General features: G+C 42.0%; 2 protein-coding genes across 2 annotated transcripts in view; one reads left to right on the plus strand and one right to left on the minus strand.

The window, feature by feature from the left end:
- Positions 1–415: 415 nt before the first annotated feature.
- LOC111954198 (5-hydroxytryptamine receptor 1B-like) lies at positions 416–4,832 on the minus strand. The gene has a single exon (XM_023973731.2). The coding sequence runs from the start codon at positions 4,366–4,368 to the stop codon at positions 3,205–3,207; it is 1,164 nt and encodes a 387-aa protein (XP_023829499.1). The 5' UTR covers positions 4,369–4,832; the 3' UTR covers positions 416–3,204.
- An 8,427-nt stretch (positions 4,833–13,259) lies between these two features.
- Positions 13,260–26,688, plus strand: part of LOC111954155 (meiosis-specific protein MEI4-like) — a 40,966-nt gene continuing 27,537 nt past the window's right edge. The window contains exons 1-3 of the mRNA XM_023973661.2: positions 13,260–14,736; positions 15,462–16,045; positions 25,591–25,722. Coding sequence (XP_023829429.2) covers positions 14,490–14,736; positions 15,462–16,045; positions 25,591–25,722 — 963 coding nt within the window. The 5' untranslated portion in view covers positions 13,260–14,489. The remainder of the gene's footprint in view (positions 14,737–15,461; positions 16,046–25,590; positions 25,723–26,688) is intronic.

The following is a 26,688-nucleotide window of genomic DNA, read 5'->3' on the forward strand; positions in this document are numbered from 1 at the left end:
ATTATTAACTCAGTAGCATTCTGACAAAATGCCTGTTCAATGTTCACACCTGACATATGCCATAACACACTCTACTAGCCCTTCAAATATATTAGCATTCAGAACATGGCTTTATCTCCTCTCCACAATGATGAGAAAATGATACAGCAAACAAATGTTATAACTATTTCCACATCATGATTTAACAATATCACACCTCTACAAGCTTTTGGCTGGAATATAGCAATTGACCCGAATCACAATTTGTAACACAGTCTGTTCTGAATTATAACCTGCTGTTGTCTAATAATGTTAGCTTTTTAATTGCACTTCCATCTGTTTGAAGTGCGAACTCATTATTACCCTTCTACCATCTTGTTTTCTCCAAGGAAAATGGCCGTACCCTTAGATTCCATTTAACTTTTTATTTATTGTATTTCACAACAGCAGCAGTGATTTGTATTCCATTGGGATAGACCTTTACCCACAGGATCAAGGCAAAAGCTGTGCATTCCTTATGAGCAGAGAAGCTTTATTGTACAGCAGTAGCAAATTTGGATGAAATATAATGAACAAAAATATAAACGCAACATGTAAAGTGTTGGTCCCATGTTTCATAATCTGAAATAAAAGATCCCAGAAATGTTCCATACGCACAAAAAGCTTATTTCTCTAACATGTTATGCACAAATTTGTTTACATCCCTGTTAGTGAGCATTTCTCCTTTGCCAAGATAATCCCTCCACCTGACAGGTGTGGCATATTAAGACGCTGATTAAACAGCATGATCATTACACAGCTGCACCTTGTGCTGGGGACAATAAAAGGCCACTCTAAAATGTGCAGTTTTGTCACACAACACAATGCCATAGATGTCTCAAGTTTTGAGGGTGCGTGAAATTGGCATGCTGACTGCAAAAATGTCCACCAGAGCTGTAGCCAGAGAACAGAATGTCATTTCTCTATCATAAAACACCTCCAACGTCGTTTTAGAGAATTTGTCAATACGTTCAACCGGTCTCACAACTGCAGACCACGTGTAACCACGCCAGTCCAGGACCTCCACATCCAGCTTCTTCACCTGCGGGATCGTCTGGGACCAGCCACCAAGACAGCTGATGAAACTGAGGAGTATTTCTGTCTGTAATAAAGCCCTTTTGTGGGGAAAAACTCATTCTGATTAGCTGGGCCTGGCTCCCCAGTGAGTGGGCCTGGCCCCCAAGTGGGTGGGCCTATGCCCACCCAGGCCCATCCATGCCTGCGCCCCTGCCCAGTTATGTGATTTACATAGATTAGGGCCTAATTAATGTATTTCAATTGACTGATGTCCTTATATGAACTGTAAATCATTCAAATCGTTGAAATTGTTGCATGTTGCATTTATACTTTTGTTCGGTATAGAATTTCCATTACATGAATACTGCAATAGTATACAGTAGTACCTCATGAACATAGTTTGCCATTATAAAGCCAGTACTGTAGATCAAGATGGTATATCTGTGTGTGGCTGTTTTGAGTCGTTTATCTTCTTGGCTGTTACTATTGCATCTCTGTAGTTTACAGTGGTTGTATTCTTCAAAAAGTTATGTTTACCAATCAAATTTGAATGGCTTTTTAACAGCTTATTATCTCTGTTAATTCTGCTATTTGATCTTGCACTTAACACATGCAGTCTTGCGTGGAATATAAAGGGCAAGCATGCTGAGACATCTGTGAAACATGATCAATATGAGTAATGGTACTGTAGGTGAATAAATGTGTTAGTTGTCTGTATTCTTGTCTGTCATATTTGAGTTTGATTTGTATAATTCTACCAACAGTATTCTGTAGGCTAATGGCCATAATAAGGTTGCAGCAGAGTGAACACCCGCAGGCAATTTAAGCAGCTCCATAGCAAAATATAATGAAAATGACATAAATAAATACATTTACACACATACGTACACACATACACACATACATATATGTTACAATGCATACAGATATAAATACATTGATTGAGGCTTGTTTAACAACAAGAGGTCAGCTTATAGTCCAGTCTGAAGTAAACAACATTACCCACAATAAAGTAATAGAGTAACGATTATTTACATTGACTATGAGATGAAATTAGAGATGTTCTTTTATCATAAAATTCATACTGATCTCATTAAGGAGTCGAACCAATAGAAAACATATAACAAATGGAACAGAAATGATCTCTGTGTCCCAATTTGATTTCCTTCCTCTTAAAGTATGCAGGGAAATTACTGGGTATAAGAAAGGAAAGTAATGGTATAAGACATATGGTGGATTGATTGAATCCGACTAGCCCATGCCTCCAACAGTCCAATGATTTTAGAGTTGTGGGAGGTAGTGAACAAGTGTACACTTCAGAAGAAATTATATCTTATTGGGACAAAGTTATTTTGTCTAAGGGGGGGGGGGGGGGTGCCCTCCCAGAGGGCTCAGAATCTTGTGCTTATAATTTCCTCATACCAGTTAGCCTACAGTAACTCTGTGTGTCATACAGCGTTGGTCACACAGCAGGCTTTCCATGCATGTTTAAATATTAAACTTTATATCAAGCCTTGCTGTTCCCACTGTGCCTGTTCAGACATTCTGCCCCCCAGAACAAGCTACATGATTCCATGGCAAAGTCTACTGATTTCCAACACGTACTCCTTAATATTAACCTTTGATATCAATAATGGGAAAAGTCCTTATCAAAATGTTGATTTAGGTTGGAATATGAATTGTATAGGGTGGGTTGTAATCTCATGACTGCCGATCATAAAGAAGGCAGCAGAGATTATAGCCTATGATTTCTGGATAGATTGTTCAATAATGGCAGTGATATATCAATACATTCTTGTTTTGCAAAATAATCAAGTTTACAGAATATGACTGCAGGCCATGTACTGCATGCCTGTGAAGTAGGCTATAATATAAGTATTATAATAATGTCTCTAGCAGTGATAGATCAATACATTCTGGTTTTGCTAAATAATCAAGTGTACACAATATGACTGCAGGCCATGTACTGTATGACTATGAAGGCTATAATGTAATTAAAATAATAATGTTGCTAGCCGTTTCGAAAGCATGCAAGATACAATACTGCACATGTTTACTGGTTGATGATGACTGAGAGTTAACATGTTGCAATTATTGGCGAGGTGCAGTTTGACATAGCTGAACAAAATGTAATGGTATTGGCAGCCTTTTATGTCTGGTAGCCTATTTTCAGGACCTGCAATATCTGAAGCGTATTAGTTTGTGGAAAGCCTTTTTGAAATCCTCATTGGACATGGTGTATATGATGGGGTTTATTAAAGAGTTAAGGTAACCCAACCAAGTAAATATGTCAAATAATTCTGGATAGAGACATGACGCACAGACTGAAACCACTAAGGTGTAAATGAAAAACGGTAGCCAACATATGATGTAAGCTCCGAGAATGATCCCTAAAGTTTTAGTCGCCTTTCTTTCCCTGGCAGCTGAGATCCTCTTCTTCTCCAGGAGCGCGTCGGATACAGTGACTTTCACATAGTTCACATTGGCAGGTGAGCTATTAGCTTCACAAGAAGAGATTTCGTTCGTCCCGTAATTTAGAGAGACGGTGGATGCTACAGAGTTTGTACCTGGCGAGTTTGTTATCAAATGGGCAGAGGTGAGTCTTTTCCCCGGTTTATTATTAGACGACTGTTTCAAGATCCTCTTTCGGGCTTCCACATAGATCCTACCGTAAAGGGCTATGAGTAACAACGTGGGAATATAGAAGGCTCCAAAAGTGGAATAAATTGTGTAGAAAATGTGATCAGTGTTCACATTGCAAGTGGTAACTTCCTCCGCTTTCACCTGACGCCAGAAGAAGGGCGGCAGTGAGATGGAGATGGCAATCACCCAGGCAGTGGCGATCATCCCCGCTGCGCGCGCTGATGTGCGCTTCTTGGTGTACTCAACCGCGTCTGTTATTGCCCAGTAACGGTCCAGCGCAATTATGCACAGATGAAGAATGGATGCGGTACAACACGTTATGTCTGAAGACAACCATATGTCGCACATAACTTGGCCCAAAGTCCATGTTTGACTCACCGTGTATAGCGCGCTGATTGGCATCACCAATACCGACACCAGAAGGTCTGTCAGGGCGAGCGATGCTATCAGAAAGTTTGCAGGCGTATGCAGTTTTCTGGATTGATAAATAGTAGCAATAACAAATGCATTTGATAATGTTGTTGCAAAAGTTATTAGGGATAATGTAACTGCTAAACCAGCTTGAAAAGTCAAACTATCCTTCTCCTCCTCTCCTCGTGTCGTTAAATTGACATTGGTATCATTGGTTGACATATTCCAGAACTCTCCATAAATAAAAGACATTGGCTTCAACTGACTGGCGCGCTCCATTCCTCGACACTTTTTTGACAGATGTCATCGAGCTTTGAAGAAAACCCTTCAAAAAGGGAGCACTAGGACTGCTTAACCATAGTAAACGTTGCATTTCTTTTCATCTTTTCCAGGTTAAACGCAGCTCAATCCCCATCGGTGTCCATCAGTGGCACGTTGATTATCCAACAACCACAGGGAGAAAATGTGAACCCTTCTTCTTGAAATATCCTTATTGTCTTGACTTCCCATTTATTTACTTTATTGTTGGTTGTATATTCAGATTTTCAATTAAATGTAAATATGAGAAGAGCAATTCCATTATATCCAATACTGATTGTCGTTAGTTTGCACAATTAAACAATTAAACGAATTATGTATCACAGTTTCAATAATCAAAACGAAAGATAATGATCTATAGTAGTTTGTGATCTATATTCGTTGTTCTTTGAGTCTGTTCATCTGCTCTCCAAGGCACTGTGTTGGATCTGCTGCGCTTCAGAAGTTGGGAGCGGGCGAGGCTTCACACTTGGTTTTATAGAGAACGCTCGCGCTGTCAGAACCCTACAGATATCATCGATCGCACTCCCCCCCCCCCCCCCCCCTCTCTCTCCCTCTCTCTCCAGGCTGAGCAAGTGGTTTCATCCACCAGGTCTTAATGCCCTTGGGTTTAGTATACATCATAGCAAGAAAAACTATATGACATGCAGATATTGTTATGGTAGGATATCTGCAATAGGCCTAACTAAGATCTTCAAAAATTAAACCTACATTTACAATGCACTCGGCCACATAGCATTGGGATACAGTCCAACGCCAGCAAACTGTCAATCAGAACCTTGGATAGCTCCACTCCGGGAATCCACAGACAGCTCCTCTTGAACGTTTCTTAGGTCATTCGTTTAACAGGGAAAGTCACGATTTGTGATTATTCTGCTTATTATGTTGTTGGTGATAGTATTATAGTGTATTTAGATTATGCGATACTGGTTGTGCTCTGTTCTCTCAAGAAATCAAACATACAGACGTTGCAGGCTGTATAAATGAATGCCAATGTGGCAACCTCTCTGCACTATAGCCTACTGCTTTAGGCCTTTAGGGAGCCACTGGACAAATGATTACAATGCTCCAGTCAGACCTGCAGGGCTCCAAAGTTCATGCTGTAGGTGCAGGCCTATGTATATGCTGAATCAATGTAAAACCACAATGGCATAGCCCAGAGATGATCAATTAGATTCAGCTGCCTGTCTTTTTGTATGGCATATATAGCCTGTCTTTTTGTATCTCCACATGTTGAAAATTGAGAGTTGAGACTGAGATGGGTTTTGTGAACTTCGTGATTAACTTTGTAAATTATTAATATGTTGGTGCAAATATAAAGGGAAGCCAATCTCTTATTAACGTTAAAATTAGTTACATCCTCACAATCCCTCAAGTCACTCTATCATAGAGGAAATCAATTGTGCACAGCATACTGAACATTTTTTGGTTCCCTTTCGAGTAAAGAAGTTGAAGCCAATAAGTCTCTATAGCCTATCATGTGGAGATTTTATGTCTAGCTCCATTTTCTGCCTTCACTCTTCTTAAACTTCACTTTTAGGTGGGGCATTATGAATCTTTATTAGGCAGTCATTTTCAATCAAATTTGATTTGGTGTTCATTCTATTTCTCCACCCAGGTGTTGCACAGAGTCAAGCTTTAGAGAATAGATAATAATCATCATCATCTGTTTGTGTGAGAAATGAGGTCAAGCAGTTTCTTATTGGATTTCCATTGACAGACACACTTTCTGCAATCTTGTGGAATTTGCATCAGCATCAGGGAGGCGAGCTTAAATGCTCATCATGACCCATTGGGCAAAAACTGGTTGAATCAACGTTTCCAAGTAATTTCAACAAAATAACGCAATGTGGTGAAGTTGAATCAATGTGGAAACCTGATTGGATATGCAAAAAGTCATCAAATTAAGAGAATTTTGCATTTTTTCACACAACCTTTAACCTAAATCTAATGACATGGTGAAATTGTTTGTTGATTTCACATTGAATTCACGTTAGTTGACAACTCAACCAAATATAAATCAGAAGTGGACATTGAACTGACGTCTGTGTCCCCAGTGGGGATTGACCTAGTAGATTATCACCAACATCTTCACAAATGGAACTAATAGGCATAATCATGTCAATGTGTAAACCTATTAAATGTAATCAATAGAGGATGTCAATCATAACTAGCCTATTTATTGAACGTAGATTGGATGCTAGAAACATGACCGTTCTGAAAATCGTTTCTTTATGAAGAGAATCCTGAATATCATGGGTTAATTCATGTTGTCAAATCAATTAGTTTCTTTAATCAGATCAATTTAGACTCAAATACATTTTATGACTGGGACACAACTTCTCCCCACTCTCTGTTGTAACTGAGAAGGCCTTCTTTGATCAGTGGTTTACTATGTTAAAGTATTTGACTGTAGGTCTATCTGACGCTGGCCAAGGTCTTGTTCCATCATGGCTGGTATGACAGTGACAGTGTCCTTGCTGCTTTCCTTTGTCACACCTTTGTCACTGTGAGTCAAGAGATGGCCTTGAGAATAGCAGGGGGAAGAAGGAGTACTCAGGGTGGTGCAGCACCCCCTGAAAATCAGATTTGAGTTATTTATTAAAAAACAACATTTCACAAAAGTAGTGCACTGAGCCTTTACTAGTCCTGTATTAGAAGACCGATATAGCCTTCTGTAGCACAGACCCAAAAAATGTACAGCGCCCAAATACATCTCGTTTTTTTGCAGAAATCGTGCATGCATTGGATTGCAATGCTGGTGCAGTAAAATAATCCAGTGCAGATTAATGAATTACAGTGTAAACTAATCCAAGTGTAGGCTATGACACAATGTATATACAGTGCATTCCGAAAGTATTCAGACCGCTTGACTTTTTCCACATTTTGTTACATTACAGCCTTATTCAAAAATTGATTAAATAAACAAAATCCTCATCAATCTACACACAATAGCCCATAATAATGAAGTGAAAACAGACTTTTATACATTTTTGCAAAGTTATTAAAAATAAAAAACAGAAATACCTTCTTTACATGAGTATTCAGACCCTTTGCTATGACACTCAAAATTGAGCTCAGGTGCATCCTGTTTCCATTGATCATCCTTGAGACATTTCTACAACTTGATTGGAGTCCACCTGTGGTAAATTCAATTGATTGGACATTATGTGGAAAGGTACACACCTGTCTATGTAAGGCCCCACGGTTGACAATGCATGTCAGAGCAAAAACCAAGCCATGACGTCAAAGTAATTGTCCATAGAGCTCCGAGACTGGATTGTGTCGAGGCTCAGATCTGGGGAAGGGTACCAAAAAAATTCTGCAGCATTGAAGGTCCCCAAGAACACAGTAGCCTCCATCATTCTTAAATGAAGAAGTTTGGAACCACCAGCACTCTTTCTAGAGCTGGCCACACGGCCAAACTGAGCAATCGTGGGAGAAGGGCCTTGGTCAGGGAGGTGACCAAGAACCCGATGGTGATTCTGACAGAGCTCCATAGTTCCTCTGTGGAGATGGGAGAACCTTCCAGAAGGACAACCATCTCTGCAGCATGCCACCAATCAGGCCTTTATGGTAGAGTGGCCAGATGGAAGCCCCTCTTCAGTAAAAGGCACATAACAGCCCACTTGTAGTTTACCAAAAGGCACCTAAAGAACTCGGACCCTGAGAAACAAGATTCTCTGGTCAGATGAAATCAAGATTGAACTATTTGGCCTGAATGCCAAGCTTCACGTCTGGAGAAAACCTGGCACTATCCCTACAGTGAAGCATGGTGGTGGCAGCATCATGCGGTGGGAATGTTTTTCAGTGGCAGGGACTGGGAGACTAGTCAGAATCGAGGGAAAGATGTACAGCGAGATTCTTGATGGAAATCTGCTCCAGAACACTCAGGATCTCAGACTGGGGTGAAGGTTCACCTTCCAACAGGACAACAACCCTAAGCACACAGCCAAGACAACGCAGGAGTGGCTTCGGGACAAGTTTCTGAATGTCCTTGAGGGTCCCAGCCAGTGCCTAGTCTTGAACCCAATCGAACATCTCTGGAGAGACCTGAAAATGGAGAGACCTGACAGAGCTTGAGAGAATCTGCAGAGAAGAATGGGAGAAACTTTTTGAATAAGTCTGTAACGTAACAAAATGTGGAAAAAGGGATCTGAATACTTTCCGAATGCACTGTAAATGGAGAAGGTTAAAACGTGGTCAGCGCAGATCAAAATAGTGGCACTAAGTCTCGGAGTGAACAGGGGAGTGGTCCATGGTTCAAGGTCCTTTATTTACCCTGTTCATAAGGAGAACGGAACGGTTTTATTTTGGCTTCTGCTCAGATGGATGAAGCCAGCGGGACCACATGCAGCACATGACACCAAGGCTACAGACCTACCACAGATCTTACTTGCAATGGTGTAGTGTTCTTTTTTTATATGAGGTAGCAGAAAACATTTGTACCAACAGATGTAGCCTATTGAATAGCCCATCAACCCTGTTCCTGGAGTGCAACCATCCTGTAGGGTTTCACTCCACAGTTGTAACTAACCCAATTCATCTTATAAACCAGCTAATTATTAGAATCAGGTGCGCTAGATTAGGGTTGGAATGCAAAACATACAGAATGGTAGCTCTCCAGGAACAGAGTTGGAGATTCCTGTTATAAAATATGCATAAAATGCATCCTCCAATTGCAACGCCTGCCTATGCCCACACATATTGTCTCAAGAACATGTTCTATTTTAATACCCTCAAACACCAAGTTAGGCATACCTCATTTCAAAATAGGCCATCATCAATGTCCACCGGGAATGATAATTATTCACGTTTTACCGGTGAAACTGCATCTCCATGCCAATCATTTGATTGATCTCAATCAGTGTCATGGGAATAGCATATGCATTTAGATCTTGTTGAATTACTGTTTCGTGAGCGAATTAAAGCAGATGATATTAGCCTTTCTTGTATTTTGTTTCAATCAAAGCATTTATCCTGCATAGTGGCACTGAGTTTTGGCACATTATATATATTTTTTGACTATTCATCTTCAGCTAACCATCCTAAAATCTCATAAAAAATGTGGTGTTTTTGGTGTAACAGTAATGTTATAGGCCTGCTATGCTATTCGGTTCTGTTCTATAAAATACTAATGAACTGTTATGTGATCTTGCAAGATATTGATTCAGCTTTGATCTAACTCTACTAAACAAGCACCATTGTGGGAATGATAATCTTCTATTTGTAATCATAATAATCATAATAAGTGATGAGTAGGACTATTAGGCGTATGCAACATTAATATGGAATTGGTACCCACTTTGTTGCTATAACAGCCTCCACTCTTCTGGGAAGGCTTTCCACTAGATGTTGGAACATTGCTGCGGGTACATGCTTCCATTCAGCCACAAGAGCATTAGTGAGGTCGGGCACTGTTGGGCAGTTAGGCCTAGCTTGCAGACGGCGTTCTATTTCGTCCCAAAGGTGTTTGATGGGATTGAGTTCAGGGCTCTGTGCAGGCCAGTCAAGTTCTTCCACTCCGATCTCGACAAACCATTTCTGTTTGGACCTCGCTTTATGCACAGGGGCATTGTCATACTGAAACAGGAAAGGGCCTTTCCCCAAACTTTTGCCACAAAGTTGTAAGCACAGAATTGTCTATAATGTCATTGTATAGTGTAGCATTAAGATTTCCCTTCACTGGAATTAAGGGGCCTAGGCCGAACAATGAAAAACAGCCCCAGACCCTTATTCCTCCTCCAACAAACTTTACCGTTGGCACTATGCATTCGGGCAGGTAGCGTTTTCCTGGCATCCGCCAAACCCAGATATGTCCGTTGGACTGCCAGATGGTGAAGCGTGATTCATCATTCCAGAGAATGCGTTTCCACTGCTCCAGAGTCCAATGGCGGCAAGCTTTACACCACTCCAACCAACGCTTGGCATTGCGCATGGCAATCTTAGGGTTGTGTGCGGCTGCTCGGCCATGAAAACCCAATTCATGAAGCTCCAGACTATCAGTTATTGTGCTGACGTTGCTTCCAGGGGAAGTTTGGAACTCGATAGGGAGTGTTGCAACAGAGGACAGATGATTTTTACGTGCTGCGTGCTTCAGCACTCAGCGGTCCCGTTCTGTCAGCTTGTGGTGCCTACCACTTCGTGGCTGAGCTGTTGTTGCTCCTATGCGTTTCCACTTCACAATAAAAGCACTTACAGTTGACCGCTGCAGAAATGTGACGAACTGACTTGTTGGAAAGGTGACATCCTATGACGGTGCCATGTTAAAAGTCACTGAGCTCTTCACTAAGGCCATTGTACTGCCAATGTTTGTCTATGGAGATGGTTGTGTGCTCGTTTTTATACACCTGTCAGCAACCGGTGTGGCTGAAATAAACTAATCCACTAATTTGAAGGTGTGTCCACATACTTTTGTATATATACAGTACCAGTCAAAAGTTTGGAAACACCTACTCATTCAAGGGTTTTCTTTATTTTTACTATTTTCTACATTGTAGAATAATACAGAAGACATCCCAACTATGAAATAACATATGGAATCATATAGTAACCAAAAAAGTGTTAAACAAGTCAAAATATTTAATATTGTAGATTCTTCAAAGTAGCCACCCTTTACCTTGATGACAGATTTACACACTCTTGGCATTCTCTGGACCAGCTTCATGAGGTAGTCACCTGAAATGGATTTCAATTGACAAGTGTGCCTTTTTAAAAGTTAAATTGTGGAATTTCTTTCCTTCTTAATGTGTTTGAACCAATCAGTTGTGTTGTGACAAGGTAGGGGTGGTATATAGAAGATAGCTCTATTTGGTAAAATACCAAGTCCATATTATGGCATGAACAGCTAAAATAAGCATAGAGAAATGACAGTCTATCATTACTGTTTATGGCATGAAGGTCAGTCAATCTGGAACATTTCAAGAACTTTGAAAATTTCTTCAAGTGCAGTTGCAAAAACCATCACGCGTTATGATGAAACTGGCTCTCATGAGTACCACCACAGGAAAGGAAGACTTACCTCTACTACTGAGGATAAGTTCATGAGAGTTACCAGCCTCAGAAATCGCAGCCCAAATAAATGCTTCAGAGTTCAATTAACAGACACATCTCAACATCAACTGTTCAGAGGAGACTGCGTGAATCAGGCCTTCGTGGTCGAATTGCTGCAAAGAAACCACGACTAAACGACACCAATAAGTGTAAGAGATTTGCTTGGGCCAAGAAACACGAGCAATGGACATTAGACCGGTGGAAATCTGTCCTTTGGTCTGATGAGTCCAAATTTGAGAGTTTTGGTTCCAACCGCCGTGTGTCTTTGTGAGACGCAGAGTAGGTGAACAGATGATCTCCGCATGTGTGGTTCCCACCGTGAAGCATGGAGGAGGAGGAGAAGGTGTGATGGTGTGGGGGTGCTTTGCTGGTGACACTGTCAGTGATTTATTTAGAATTCAAGGCACACTTAACCAGCATGGCTACCACAGCATTCTGCAGCGATACGCCATCCCATCTGGTTTGTGCTTAGTGGGACTATCATTTGTTTTTCAACAGTACAATGACCCAACACACCTCCAGGCTGTGCAAGGGCTATTTGACCAAGAAGGAGTATGATGGAGTGTTGCATCAGCTGACCTGGCATCCACAATCACTCGGCCCCACCCCAATTGAGATGGTTTGGGATGAGTTGGACCACAGAGTGAAGGAAAAGCAGACAACAAGTTCTCAGCATATGTGGGAACTCCTTCAAGACTGTTAGAAAAGCATTCCAGGTGAAGCTGGTTGAGAGAATGCCAAAAGTGTGCAATTCTGTCATCAAGGCAAAGGATGGCTACTTTGAAGAATCTCAAATATAAAATATATTTAAATTTATTTAACACTTTTTTGGTTACCACATGATTCCATATGTGTTATTTCATAATTGGGATGTCTTCACTATTATTCTACAATGTAGAAAATAGTAAAAAATAAAGAAAAACCCTTGAATGAGTAGGTGTGTCCAAACTTTTGGCTGGTACTGTAGTGTACCTATTACAGAATAAAGAATGAAAGGAAACAGAGGGCTTAACTCTGAATTCATATAATGTATTTGCATATATGTAATCAACAAATAAATTGACCAAGTAATGAACATTAATCATTACTATGTATAATTGCAGGAAATTCGTTTTAAAACAAAAATATTTAGGTGTGGTGTATTCATTCATCTCAATAAACTATAACCTAAATGCATTTTTACCTCCAACTTTGCCCAATTCACATTTCCAATTTTCAACTCTGACGTAGCCTACCCTAACGGACCCTGAGTCAGACTCAACCAATAGTCAACATAGGCTAAAGATCCCATGCAAGGCTGCACCAACTTCCAGAGACGGTAAGGCTCTTGGGCTTTACGAAAGCCACTCTGGTTTGGGTGTCCTCGGCAGATCGGTGTCGCTTTAATTAACCAAGTGGTCACATATCATTCTGGGTTCCAGTGCGCTAGAGAAGGTCGGTGGAGTTTTATGAACATCAAGGCATACAAGTGCCCCCAACGTTCTGAAGTTTTCAAGCCTCCAGCCTCTGCAGTGCACACATGTAGCCGAGAGAAGACAGGGAATAAACCACTATTTACCTACCTCTAGGCTGCTGTAGCCTACATATTTATTTGGTTTGTCATTCTATCGTTTTTCATGGAATTTTTGTGGTTATTAAATATAATTTATTTAGAATTGATCAGAATACATTTTCCGTGTCTTCTCAAATTGAAAAAAAGTGAGGAAGCCCTGAAGCTCACCCAGTGCTTACACGCGATTACTTGTGAAGCTAAAAGGCAGCTGCACTGCACTATTTCATCAATAAAAAAATATTTTGGGGGAGGGACATTTTTTTTTTGTAGTGGATATGTTCAGTAGTGAAAACGATTGCAGTTAAGATCAATAACATGTGTGCGCGCTCTGAAATTATTGACTGCGATCATCATGCGCGAGAGGCTAACCAACTACCAATGATCTATCTAGCCAGCTAATGTGCTCCTATACAAACCGACAGTCCAGGTGTCAATATCTGATATTTTCAGCATGACATGGTTAACGTTAGCTAGCTAAAATGATCGTTGCGGTATTCTGCCTCATCAGGTGTTGATGAACTCGGCTTGATGGATCACAAAATGGAGCAAAGTCCTCCTGCTAACGTACCGATGGTGAGCAAGCTAGCGTTTGGTTAGCTAGTGGTAGTTTGTAGCATGACTCGTTTGTTTGTTTTAACCAAGGTTTGTTTACAATTTCGAGGGTTGTGCAGCAATTTATCGTGACATTGCTGGGCTAGTAGCCGACTTCTTGCAAACGTTGCGCTAACAGTTGCTAGCTTTGTCGTCGAAGATGGCTAATAATCTCGTCCCCAGCCTGGGGCCCAGGCTAATTGAGCTAGTTAGTGTAGGGGGATGTGTCTAGTAGTGAACACGATTAGGAGATAGCTAGCTAGGTAACAGAACAACATCACATAGCTACTTTGACAAGATAATTGTTTTCGGTTGCTTTCAGGCATAGACATCGCGGAATGGGGTGTTCGGAAAGCTCAACATGCAGTGGCTGTTGTCCTAATAAAGAGTAACGTTAAGTCTTCCAGGAGAAGTGGTCGACAGCACACAGAACATTTTGTCAGGATGAGGCCTGGAAAACCAAAGCCCAGGGCACGTATAGAACAATGAGACAGATATTTCACTGGATGTATAAATGTGAAGCATCCGCTTGGTGTTCACTACTATTATTATTGCTGTTGGTCCCACCATTTTTGTTATATGTATACTTTGACAATGTAGGTAATTTAACTTGCCATGTCAATGAAGTCTATTGAATTGAGAAAGCCCACTGGCGAGCAGTGAGAAGATGGAACGAGATAGATATTGGCCAACATTCTGCACATTTTCTCATAGATTAAACATTTGATCTCAATACAGTTTTCTGTTCCCAAAACTAGAATCTGTTATGAACAGAGTAGATTGATGTTTGTACACTTGACCCTTTTGCAAAAGTTGTTTAGAAGGGGTGCAAAGGCGAAATGTAGTTATTGCACACTTCACAGGGTAGGCGTTCCCTAACGGAAATATGCAGATGATGCTAGAACGCACCAATAGGATCTCGCTAGATCGTGCTTGGCTCAGCCCCCCTCCTTGCGTGCTCTGCCCACTATGGCTCATTTGTTCCCATTGGAAACGACAGGCCGTGGTCTATCTTGGTTTAATTATGCAAATCTTTGCTCTGGGCAACCAGGAGGCAATGCTTAGACTGCGACAAGAGCTCCTACTCACCCAGATGCTTTCAAAGCCGAAGAACACCAGTGGCGCAGATGCTGGTGGGTCTCTTTCATCCATCCTCTCCCCCTGCTAGCTAACCCCCTCTCCCCAAGTGTGACTCATAGTACACCTCATAATATTTAAAAATGTGTCACCAAGATTGGTCAATCACATATACAATACAGTAGGCCCATTGTACTTTAGAGCTGCTGGAGATACCCAGAGCGACAGTGGCTCTACAGCTTTCTACTGCCACGGTAAATAGCCTCCCTCCAGTTTATTATTTTGTTCAATTGATGAACAACCTAATTCATGCTCATTAAATGTAGCTCATTGTCAGTTAGTAAAGGACTGCTCTGCATGTCTGGCATGGATGGTAATTGGATTACAATGTCTATGTGAGGAGTGGACAAGCTGCTGTTTTCAGAGTCTAGCTATTAGCCGGGTGTATTATTGAACTGAAGGGCATTGTGGCTAATGCATCTAGCTCATTAATGAGGTTATGGACACACAAGGTTGCTTTGGAAACAAGGCCCTTCGTCCTTTGATGTGCAAAACACATTTTAAGAATGCAGCTATATGAAATTACACAAGGTGACAGTGGATTGCTATAAAGGTGAGAGAGACATGATTTAATGAAGTTTAATAACATAGCTAATTGGGTGAAAACAGCAATGTTTTAGATACAATGCCTCATTCAGTGTCACAGAATATAATGAGGCTGACAATGAGATGTGAATGGTGATCCTAAGCTCATGTCTGTCTGACTTGGTGCAACCTGCAGGAGATGGTTTCATGGGCCTGCTCTCTCAGGACCTTGTGGGGCCAGGCTCGTTGAAAGATCAGCTCAACTCAGACATGGACTCTGGCTGTGGGACAGAAAACAACAAAGAGACACTGCAACCCACTCAAGACTCTGCAGAACCACCCAGTGCCCAGCCAGCCTTCCCACCTGTCAACACCATGGCTCCCCAGATACCATTCTCCAGTCTGTGTGAGTTAAGCCCTCGGGGAAAGGCCATGCTGCTCTGTATGCAGTTCCTCCAAAGCCTATGTTGGCTGAACAGGGTGGAGGGAGAGGTGATGGGAGCAGAGGCTGGAGGGCTCAGCCTGGACAGGGGTGGGGATGGGGACAGGTTGGTGGTGGAAGACTCAGTGTGCCAGCTGCTGTCCTGTGTGATGGCAGCTAGTAGGGATGCCAGGGCCCTGCCCCCTCACTCACTGCTCCTGCAGGTGTCCCTAGTGGCAGCTCAGGCAGTGGACCACTGGCTCTCCCACAGACAGCCCTCCCTGAAGTTTGTGGCACACATGGAAGATGCCCTGAAAGAGCTCACCGAGCTGCTATTATGCAATGACCAGCTCAATAGGGTAAGAGAACATAGTGCACAGCATATCGTAGTGAATTCATGAGAATACATTTTATAGAGTGATATGTGTGTAGGTGTTTGAAATGCATTATTCTTACATTATAAACTGGGTGGTTCGAGCCCTGAATGCTGATTGGCTGACAGCCGTGGTATATCAGACCGTATGACAAAACAGGTATTTTTACTGCTCTAATTACGTTGGTAACCAGTTTATAATAGCAATAAGGCACCTCTGGGGTTTGTGATACATGGCCAATATACCACGGCTAAGGGCTGTGTCCATGCACTTCGCGTTGCATCGTGCCTAAGAACAGCCCTTACACGGAACCCAAACAGGCTGCGCGGGTGCGCCATCGTGTATAAATGTATTTTGTCCCCCCACACCAAACGCGATCACGACACGCAGGTTAAAATATCAAAACAAACTCTGAACCAATTATATTAATTTGGGGACAGGTCGAAAAGCATTGAACATGTATGGCAATTTAGCTAGCTAGCTTGCACTTGCTAACTAACGGTAATCTGTCCTATTTAGCTAGCTTGCTGTTGCTAGCTAATTTGTCCTGGGATATAAACATTGAGTTGTTATTTTACCTGAAATGCACAAGGTCCTCTACTCCGACAATTAATCCACACATAAAACGGTCAACCGGATCGTTTCTAGTCATCTCTCCTCCTTCCAGGCTTTTTCTTCTCTTGACTTTATAATGCGTTTGGCAACTTTCATAAATTAGGTGCATTACTGCCACTGACCTCGTTCGTCTTTCAGTCACCCACGTGGGTATAACCAATGAGGAGATAGCACGTGGGTACCTGCTTCAAATCAAATTTTATTTGTCACATACACATGGTTAGCAGATGTTAATGTGAGTGTAGCGAAATGCTTGTGCTTCTAGTTCCGACCGTGCAGTAATATTTAACAAGTAATCTAACAATTTCACAACAACTACCTTATACACACAAGTGTAAAGGAATGAATAAGAATATGTATGTAAAAATATATATGGATTAGCGATGGCTGAATGGCATAGGCAAGATGCAGTAGATGGTATAGAGTACAGTATATACATATGAGATAAGTAGTGTAGGGTATGTAAACATTATATCAAGTGGCATAGTTAAAGTGACTAGTGATACATTTATTACATCCAATTTTTAAAGTGACTAGAGATTGAGTGGCTGCTGCCAACATACTGACTCAATGTTAGTGATGGCTGTTTAACAGTCTGATGGCCTTGTCAAGCTGTTTTTCAGTCTCTCGGTCCCAGCTTTGATGCGCCTGAACTGACCTCGCCTTCTGGATGATAGCGGGGTGAACAGGCAGTGGCTCGGGTGATTGTTGTCCTTGATTATCTTTTTGGCCTTCCTGTGACATCGGGTGGTGTAGGTGTCCTGGTGGGCAGGTAGTTTGCCCCCGGTGATGCGTTGTGCAGACCTCACTACCCTCTGGAGAGCCTTACGGTTGTGGGCGGAGCGGTGATACAGCCCAACAGGATGCTCTCGATTGTGCATCTGTAAAAGTTTGAGTGTTTTTGGTGACAAGCCAAATTTCTTCAGCCTCCTCAGGTTGAAGAGGCGCTGTTGCGCCTTCTTCACCACGCTGTCTGTGTGGGTGGACCATTTCAATTTGTCCGTGATGTGTACGCCGAGGAACTTGAAACTTTCCACCTTCTCCACTACTGTCCCGTCGATGTGGATAGGGGGGTGCTCCCTCTGCTGTTTCCTGAAGTCCACGATCATCTCCTTTGTTTTGTTGCATAGTTTCCTGAGAACGCAAAGCGAGGCAGCCATATCTGTCGGCGCCACCTCTAACAATTTGGCTTCTATAAACCAATGAGGAGATGGGAGAGGCAGGACTTGCAGCGCGATTTGCGTCAGAAATAGAACTGACTTCTATTTTAGCCCTTGGCAACACAGACGCTCGTTGGCGCGCGCAATAATTGAATAAAATAGATTTATTTATTTTAGAACGCGAGCGGTGTAGTTAGCCTTGTTATATACCGCACCCCCTCGTGCCTTATTTCTTAATTCTAAAACTGTAGACCTATATTGTTTTTATTCCAAAGTGACGGGTTCTCATTTTAATCTCAATGTGTATGATCTTCGCATGACTAAATGTAACATCAAGTTGACCTGAGATCGATAAAATCATGACCCTCGGAAAGAAATGACGGTCATCAAGTGGCATTGAAGTTTATAGGTGCTTTTATCGCCAGCTGTTAACCTTCATTCAAAGCCCACCGAAGCTGTAACTGATGAAATGGCCTTTGCTTTGACCCTTGACACTAAAATCTAATGATCCACACACAGTTTATAGACAGCCATCATTTGTCCCACTGGGATATTGAGGGGAGAATGGTGTACGTTTATAAGATAATGCATTTTTCTATTTTAACGTAACAGTAATGTATAACTCCTCCCAGACTGGTGATACTGTAGGAGGAAGTAAAGAAGTGCATGGAGAACAAGTGTGATGTGAGATATGAAATGGGGGAACAGACCTGGCATTTTAAACAGCACCCCACCCGCTGTGTGTAATGACTAATGCGTTATGACTGGCAGTACCAATACTTATTAGCTTTTGAGGGAACAGACAATCACCTTAGTGTCAATAGGCTTGAATAAAGGCTGTCACAGATGAGTTGTGAAGGGCGTGTTGTCCCTTTCTAAATGAAGATTAATAGGTGGGAGGAAACGCAGTGTCTGCCATAATTATTGGCACAGTGACAATCCTTCGATTTTGTTTTGGCTCTACTCCAGCACTTTGGAGTTGAAATGATACAATGATTATGGGGTTAAAGTGCAGACTGTCAGCTTTAATTTGAGGGTATTCATCTATATCAGGTGAACCGTTTAGAAATTACAGCACTTTTTGTACCAAATGTAAGGGACCAAAAGTATTGGGATAAATTCACTTAAATTTGTATTAAAGTAATCAAGTTTAGTATTTGGTCCCATATTCCTAGCATGCAATATTACATCAAGCTTGTGACTCAACAAGCTTCTTGGATGCATTTGCTGTTTGTTTTGGTTGTGTTCCAGATTATTTTGTGGCAAGTAGAAATTAATGGTAAATATTGTATTGTGTCATTTTGGAGTCACTTTTATTGTAAATAAGAATGTAATATGTTTCTAAACACTTCAACATTAATGTGGATGCTACCATGATTACGGATAGGCCTGAATGAATTGTGAATAATGATGAGTGAGAAAGTTACAGATGCACAAATATCATACCCCCAAGACATGCTAACATCTCACAATTACAATAACAGGGGAGGTTAGCTTTTTTGGGGGGGTATGATGTTTGTGGGTCTAACTTTCTCACTCATCATTATTCACGATTCATTCAGGCCTATCCGTAATCATGGTAGAATCCAATGATTTGGTACCATGAAAATACCCTAAAATTAAAGCTGGCAGTCTGCTCTATAACCTCATAGTCTATGTATCATTTACAAATCCAAAGTGCTAGAATACAGAACCAAAACAGGGTTGCACATTGGGGAATATTCAGAGGTGGAAACTTTCCGTGGGAATATATGGGAATTAACAGAAATATATGGGAATTAGCGGAAATATATGCTAATTAATATTAATACCATTTAAATGTAGATGTTTTTTGCATTGGATATATTTACTATATCATATGGAGACAGAGATCTTTTACCTTATCATAAGTAGACATAATTGCAAATGATTAAATCATTCCAATAGAAATACAAAAAAAAAAATGTAGTTACGAATTGAACTTTAATTAAATGAGTTGACTCTTCACATGGGATGATTTCACTGAACAACAAAAGGGAATATTGAATGATCCCTCGCATCTCCCAAAAATGTTTTCAACATATATCTGTAAAATGATAGTCTAGAAACTAAAGCTTTGGTTGTCTTCCTCTCAGGCTTCCATGTCTTCTCCCTGGACCTCCTCAATGTCCACCTCTTGAACATCAGACTCTGAGCCCTCATCTTCACTGTCACTTTCCAACCTTGTTGAGGATGGCTCGTTGTCAGGCTCAAAAAGCCTCACATATTCCCAGGTGGACACCAATTTTTCAACAGTTGTATTGGTCAGCCTGTTGCATGCTTTGGTGTGTGTGTTCCCAAACAAGGACCAGTTGCGCTCTGATGCGGCTGATGTTGGTGGGATTTGGAGGATGATGGAGGCAACACGGGAAAGAGCCTCAGATCCCCAAAGTCCCTTCCACCAGGTGGCTGATGAGATATGTTGGCACGACTGCCATATTGCATCTCCATCCCAAAGCCCTTGCTTGGAAGTGTCCTTCGCCAGACTGCCAAGAACCTTGCCCTCATCCAGGCCAAAGTGGCGAGACACGGTAGTGAAGACACCATAGGCCTTGTTGATCTCTGCACCAGACAGGATGCTCTTGCCAGCATACTACACTTAGGGACCAACATGTACGCTGTGGCGTATATGGGCTTCAGGCAGAAGTCTTCATGCTTTTTGATGTGTTTCAGAACTGCAGTTTCCTCTGCTTGGAGCAACAGTGAAGTGGGCAGGGCAGTACGGATTTATTTTCTTACATCTGCGAGCAGATTCTGAACATCAGACAGGATAGCATTGTCTCCCTCAATCCGCGCAATGGCTACTGCTATAGGTTTCAGGCTGCTTACCACTCTCTTCCAAAATACATCATCCAGGAGGATCCTGTTGATGGGGCTGTCCATATCGGCAGACTGTGATATGGCCATTTCTTGGAGAGACACCTTCCCCTCCAGGAGATTGTCAAACATGATGACAACACCACCCCAACGGGTGTTGCTGGGCAGCTTCAATGTGGTGCTCTTATTCTTCTCACTTTTCTTGGTGACGTAGATTGCTGCTATAACTTGATGACCCTTCACATACCTAATCATTTCCTTGGCTCTCTTGTAGAGTGTATCCATTGTTTCAGTGCCATGATATGCATGAGGAGCAGATTCAATGCATGAGCAGCACAGCCAATGGGTGTGACATGAGGGTAGAATTCCTCCACTTTAGACCAAGCAGCTTTCATGTTCGCAGCATTGTCTGTCACCAGTGCAGATACCTTCTGTGGTCCAAGGTCATTGATGATTGCCTTCAGATCATCTGCACTGTAGAGACCGGTGTGTCTGTTGTCCCTTGTGTCTGTGCTCTTGTAGAATACTGGTTGAGGGGTGGAGATAATGTAGTTAATTATTCCTTGCCCATGAACATTTGACCACCCATCAGAGTTGATTGCAATACAGTCTGCTTTCTCTATGATTTGCTTGACCTTCGCTTGAACTCTGTTGAACTCTGCATCCAGCAAATGAGTAGATTAAGCATGTTTGGTTGGAGGGGTGTATGCTGGGCGAAGAACATTCAGAAATCTCTTCCAATACACATTGCCTGTGAGCATCAGAGGTGAACCAGTCACATACACAGCTCGAGAAAGACATTCATCAGCATTTATCTGCCTACGTTCCTCCATTAAGTCAAAAAAACTTCTGATTCCAGGAGGACCATGAGCTGAGGACCAAAAGCTCACAGTTTGTTTGATTGACTGAGGAAGGGTAATGGTTTTAGTCATTGCTAACAGTTTTGTTGCTGCACCGTTACGATGCAAACACCTTCCTTGACCTCACTGTGCACATATGGAGCCAGATAGTTTTGTACCAGTCTGTTATAGGGCCATTCTAGTGGCCACATAGCGATGACATTAGGGTAGGCTTTATGTCGTTTCAGCAGGAGTGTCACTACTGAGTATTCTTTTTGGAGATGGAGGAGGGGAGATGTGGCACAGATGGAGGGGGCCTCGTAGTTCCGGCCTGTTACAGTAGATTCTAGGTGGCGCTCGAATACGCTGTATGCCGGAGGAGTGTCACTGCTGCTGGGAATTCTTTTTGGAGATTGAGTCATCGTAGATACCGTAGGAGTTGTTGAAATGATTTCCAGCTCCATCCTGTAATTAGCGTAATAGCTGCTGCTGGGGCTTGTTGATGTCATTTGCGATTGTGGGCGTGGAAGTAGTGGGATCCACCAGTGCTGTGTGACTTTCTATTTTTACCCCTCATTTAATTTAAAGTTGATTCATTTAAATTAAACCCCCTCCCCCCGGGAAATTACGCCAGATCCAGTCCTATTGCTGGCTAGAGCACATTGTACAGTAGCTTTGCCTTTCTGCTGGTTAACTATGTGTTTACCATGTTAGGGAATGGTGGTTTTGTAACAACTGGGTTGATCCACCAATTTGGTGCCCTTTTTTAAAATTGTGTAAAAATATAATTAAAAACGTGGGGGTATAAATAGACTATAGTAAGTGTCTATTAAGTGCCAAATAAAGTAACAAGGTTGACGACTTAATCTTAATTCAGACATAAATCCCCTTGTGAAATTAATGCAAGCTTCACTAAAACATTTCAATTATTTAAAAAAACATTTCTAGCCTATCTACAGTGTATTCGGAAAGTATTCAGACCCCTTCACTTTTCCAACATTTTGTTACATTACAGCCTTATTCTAAAATTATATAAAATTGTTTTTTTCTCAAATCGATGCACAATACCCTATAATGACAAACCAAAAACAGGTTTTTTGAAATTTTTGCAAATGTATTAAAAATAAAAAAGATCCCTTATTTACATAAGTATCCAGACCCTTTGCTTTGAGACTCGAAATTGCGCTCTGCTGCATCCTGTTTCCATTGATCATCCTTGAGATATTTCTACAACTTGATTGGAGTCCACCTGTGGCAAATTCAATTGCTTGGACATGATTTGGAAAGGCACACACCTGTCTATATAAGGTCCCACAGTTGACAGTGCATGTCAGAGCAAAAACCAAGCCATGAGGTCGAAGGAATTGTCCGTAGAGCTCCGAGACTGGATTGTGTCGAGGCACAGATCTGGGGAAGGGTACTAAAACATTTCTGCAGCATTGAAGGTCCCCAAAAACACAGTGGCCTCCATCATTCTTAAATTGAAGAAGTTTGGAAACAGCAAGACTCTTCCTAGAGCCGGTCACCCGGCCAAACTGAGCAATCAGGGAAGAAGAGCCTTTGTCAGGGAGGTGACCAAGAAACCGATGGTCACTTTACCAGAGCTCCAGAGTTCCTCTGTGGAGATGGGAGAACTTTCCAGAAGGACAACCATCTCTGCAGCACTCCACCAATCAGGCTTTTATTGTAGAGTGGCCAGAAGCCACTCCTCCGTAAAAGGCACATGACAGCCCACTTGGAGTTTGCCAAAAGGCACCTAAAGGACTCTCAGACCATGAGAAACAAGATTCTCTGGTCTGATGAAACCAAGATTGAACTCTTTGGCCTGAATGTCAAGCATCACGTCTGGAGGAAACCTGGCACCATCCCTACGGTGAAGCATGGTGGTGTTAGCATCATGCTGTGGGGATGTTGTTCGGCGGCAGGGACTGGGAGACTAGTCAGAATCGAGGGAAAGATGAACGGGGAAACTTCAATGTTTGTGCACAAAATATCAAAGGGATGCAAAAGGCACTGTTATCAGTTGATGTTATTCTTCAATAACACAGACCCCAAAGCAAATCAGGGGGAGAAAAATAGGTTTATTCAAAAATAACAAATCATAGATGTTATGCTAGAAAGTAGATGGTCAATGTTCATTCTTCCCTGTCCTCAATGATTCTCCACAGAACAAAGTGACAGGATGTACTTCATAACACCCAACCCTAGCCTGTCGTTGATCAATTAAAATTCCTTGCAGTAAAATTGGGCCAATGGCCAAATAACAAGTATCCTGTTTCATGCTCAATGTATAGACGATTCAGACCAATGAGATCTTGCCACATGTAGCTAGGAGTCCAGGACTGAAACCCCTACACAGATTCTAACCAGATGTTGAACTGAAAAACAGCTATTTCCATTGATCGTTAATTCCCTATTGACCTCTAGTCCTCTGCGTTGTGTATTATCTTAAAATATTCTTACAGCACTAATTCAGTGGAATGACCCAACTAACACAAGTATTCATGTTCATCAGCATCTTCACATGGGGCATGGATGGAGGAAATCCTTAATTTAAGTTTATGTTGTGTTACTATTCCTGTTCTATATTGTGCTTTAGGCCTCTTAGAATTTGAATGTATCATGTGATCGATTTTTGGTTCCAAGCACCGTTTTCATTAGTTTACACAAGGATTTAGAGTTGAGCATGTTGTCTTCCTTTACTGCTTCTGAATATCTGCCTGATATGTTGATCAAATCTCTACATTGTCTTTGAATACACAATGTATTCTCTATCCATGGAAATACAGATGGACAGTTTCCATCATGATGATGAAATTAGGTTATAGAGGCCTCTCTCAATAGGCAACACTCATAGCCTATATATCGTTTACACTGACTGCAGCCCCCAGCCTTGGTGATGATGATGGCAATGCTGGGGCTCTTGTGTCTGAATGGATTCCTTGCCCCCTCTGTCTGTCTGTAATGGCTCCACAGCTGTCTGGGGCTGAGGACTAGAGGACCAGAGACAGGCCAGTGTACTATAGTCGTGGAGGTGAAGCCGAAGTGAAGCGCCCAGACAATGAAATTGCATATCTTGACTCCCCAGAGGCGTCAGCCAAATGTCACTCTCATAGCAATACTAGCTTTATTTCATGACTGTATTTCATTTCAGTCTTTGAGAATAGCACCCAGCTTGGTTTTCTGTCTGGTCACGTACTAGTCTCACTTTTACTGTTTTATCACGTCCCCCTTTTTCTCTGAGGGAGCTCAGTTATTGGCTGTCTCTTATGTGAAGGCTTACATTAGGTCTAGTTTATTCTCTTGGCGATGTGGAACCTTAGACCTATAGTCTGATCTGAATATGTCTTGTATCATAGTGTTTACAGTAGCCTATTGTATAGCATCCACACTGTGTAGAGATTGTTATACTATCACCGTTCTCATCTCTGCTGTTCCAAACAAATCCTCAGTAGCCTACAGATGTATTTGTGTGTGTCTGTCAGCTTTGGGAGAGAGAATCTCAACACTACAGTGCTAAAAGCAGGTTGGGGGTACAGTGTTTTCTGTGATTTATCTTCATTATAGATTTGTTAGACCAAAAAGTACATTTCCCACCCTGATGAAGATCCTACACACTGTACTAGAGCTAGCTAGCAGTGATGGTGCAACTCTGTGTTGATCAATGCAGTCTTGTTTACTGTAATCGCTGCTCCCACCTCATGCTACTACATGTCTGGGTTTTTCCAAACAAAATGTAATCCCTACAGGCCTTGGTTCAAAAAAGAAAAGGTGATGGTATCTCCCAAAACATCATCTAATCCATAATCTCACCCCCCTCTCTAAGGCCAAACCAAACTAACTACTCTTTGGTTTGACTCATACTGTAGGTGACAGCTGGCACAAGTAAATCCACTGAATTGACAGGCGTTTAGGTCTTTGTAACCCCGTGTGGATCAGCAGTGGCCAGGTTGAGTGATCGGATATGATGGGTGGTGTTAACGTGTGTCTTCCGTCAGTTTCCAGGTTGAGTGATGGGGTATGTGGTGGTGTGAGTGTTACTGTGTCGTGTGTTAACGTGTGTCCGTCTGGCCTCTGTCAGTTCCAGGTTGAGGAGAGGCTGACAGAGTGTTTGACCCTGCTGGGAGGGAACAGCTTGCTGAGGTCCCTGCTCATCCGTCATGTCCTGTCTGAGATCAACCGGCTGGCAGAGCACGTCTGGATCACCTGCCAGGTAAGGACCAGAACACACACGGGGGGTGGATGTTACAAGTGTATAGGATGACTCAAATCATTTATAGTACTGCTTCAAATCAAATCAAATTTTATTAGTCACATACACATGGTTAGCAGATGTTAATGCGAGTGTAGCGAAATGCTTGTGCTTCTAGTTCCGACAATTGCAAGCTAATAAACCAACAAGTAATCTAACCTAACAATTCCACAACTACTACCTTACACACACACACAAGTGTAAAGGGATAAAGAATATGTACATAAAGATATATGAATGATAGTGGGTACAGAACGGCATGGCAGATGCAGTAGATGGTATAGAGTACGGTATATACATATGAGATGAGTACTGTAGGGTATGTAAACATAAAGTGGCATAGTTTAAAGGGCTAGTGGTACATGTATTACATAAAGATGGCAAGATGCAGTAGATGATATAGAGTACAGTATATACATATGAGATGGGTAATGTAGGGTATGTAAACATTATATTAAGTGCATGTTTTAAAGTGGCTAGTGGTACATTTTACATAATTTCCATCAATTCCCATTTTTAAAGTGGCTGGAGTTGAGTCAGTATGTTGGCAGCGGCCGCTAAATGTTAGTGGTGGCTGTTTAACAGTCTGATGGCCTTGAGATAGAAGCTGTTTTTCAGTCTCTCGGTCCCTGCTTTGATGCACCTGTACTGACCTCGCCTTCTGGATGATAGGGGGTGAACAGGCAGTGGCTTGGGTGGTTGTTGTCCTTGATGATCTTTATGGCCTTCCTGTGACATCGGGTGGTGTAGGTGTCCTGGAGGGCAGGTAGTTTTGCCCCAGGTGATGCGTTCTGCAGACCTCACTACCCTCTGGAGAAGCCTTACGGTTGTGGGCGGAGCAGTTGCCGGACCAGGCGGTGATACAGCCCGACAGGATGCTCTCGATTGTGGCATCTGTAGAAGTTTGTGAGTGCTTTTGGTGACAAG

The sequence above is a fragment of the Salvelinus sp. IW2-2015 genome, linkage group LG28 (assembly GCF_002910315.2).
Source record: "Salvelinus sp. IW2-2015 linkage group LG28, ASM291031v2, whole genome shotgun sequence".
NCBI lineage: Eukaryota > Metazoa > Chordata > Actinopteri > Salmoniformes > Salmonidae > Salvelinus > Salvelinus sp. IW2-2015.

Excerpts from the sequence above, each read along its gene's own strand:
- LOC111954198 (XM_023973731.2), bottom strand. The coding sequence starts at position 4,368 with ATGGAGCGCGCCAGTCAGTTGAAGCCAATGTCTTTTATTTATGGAGAG.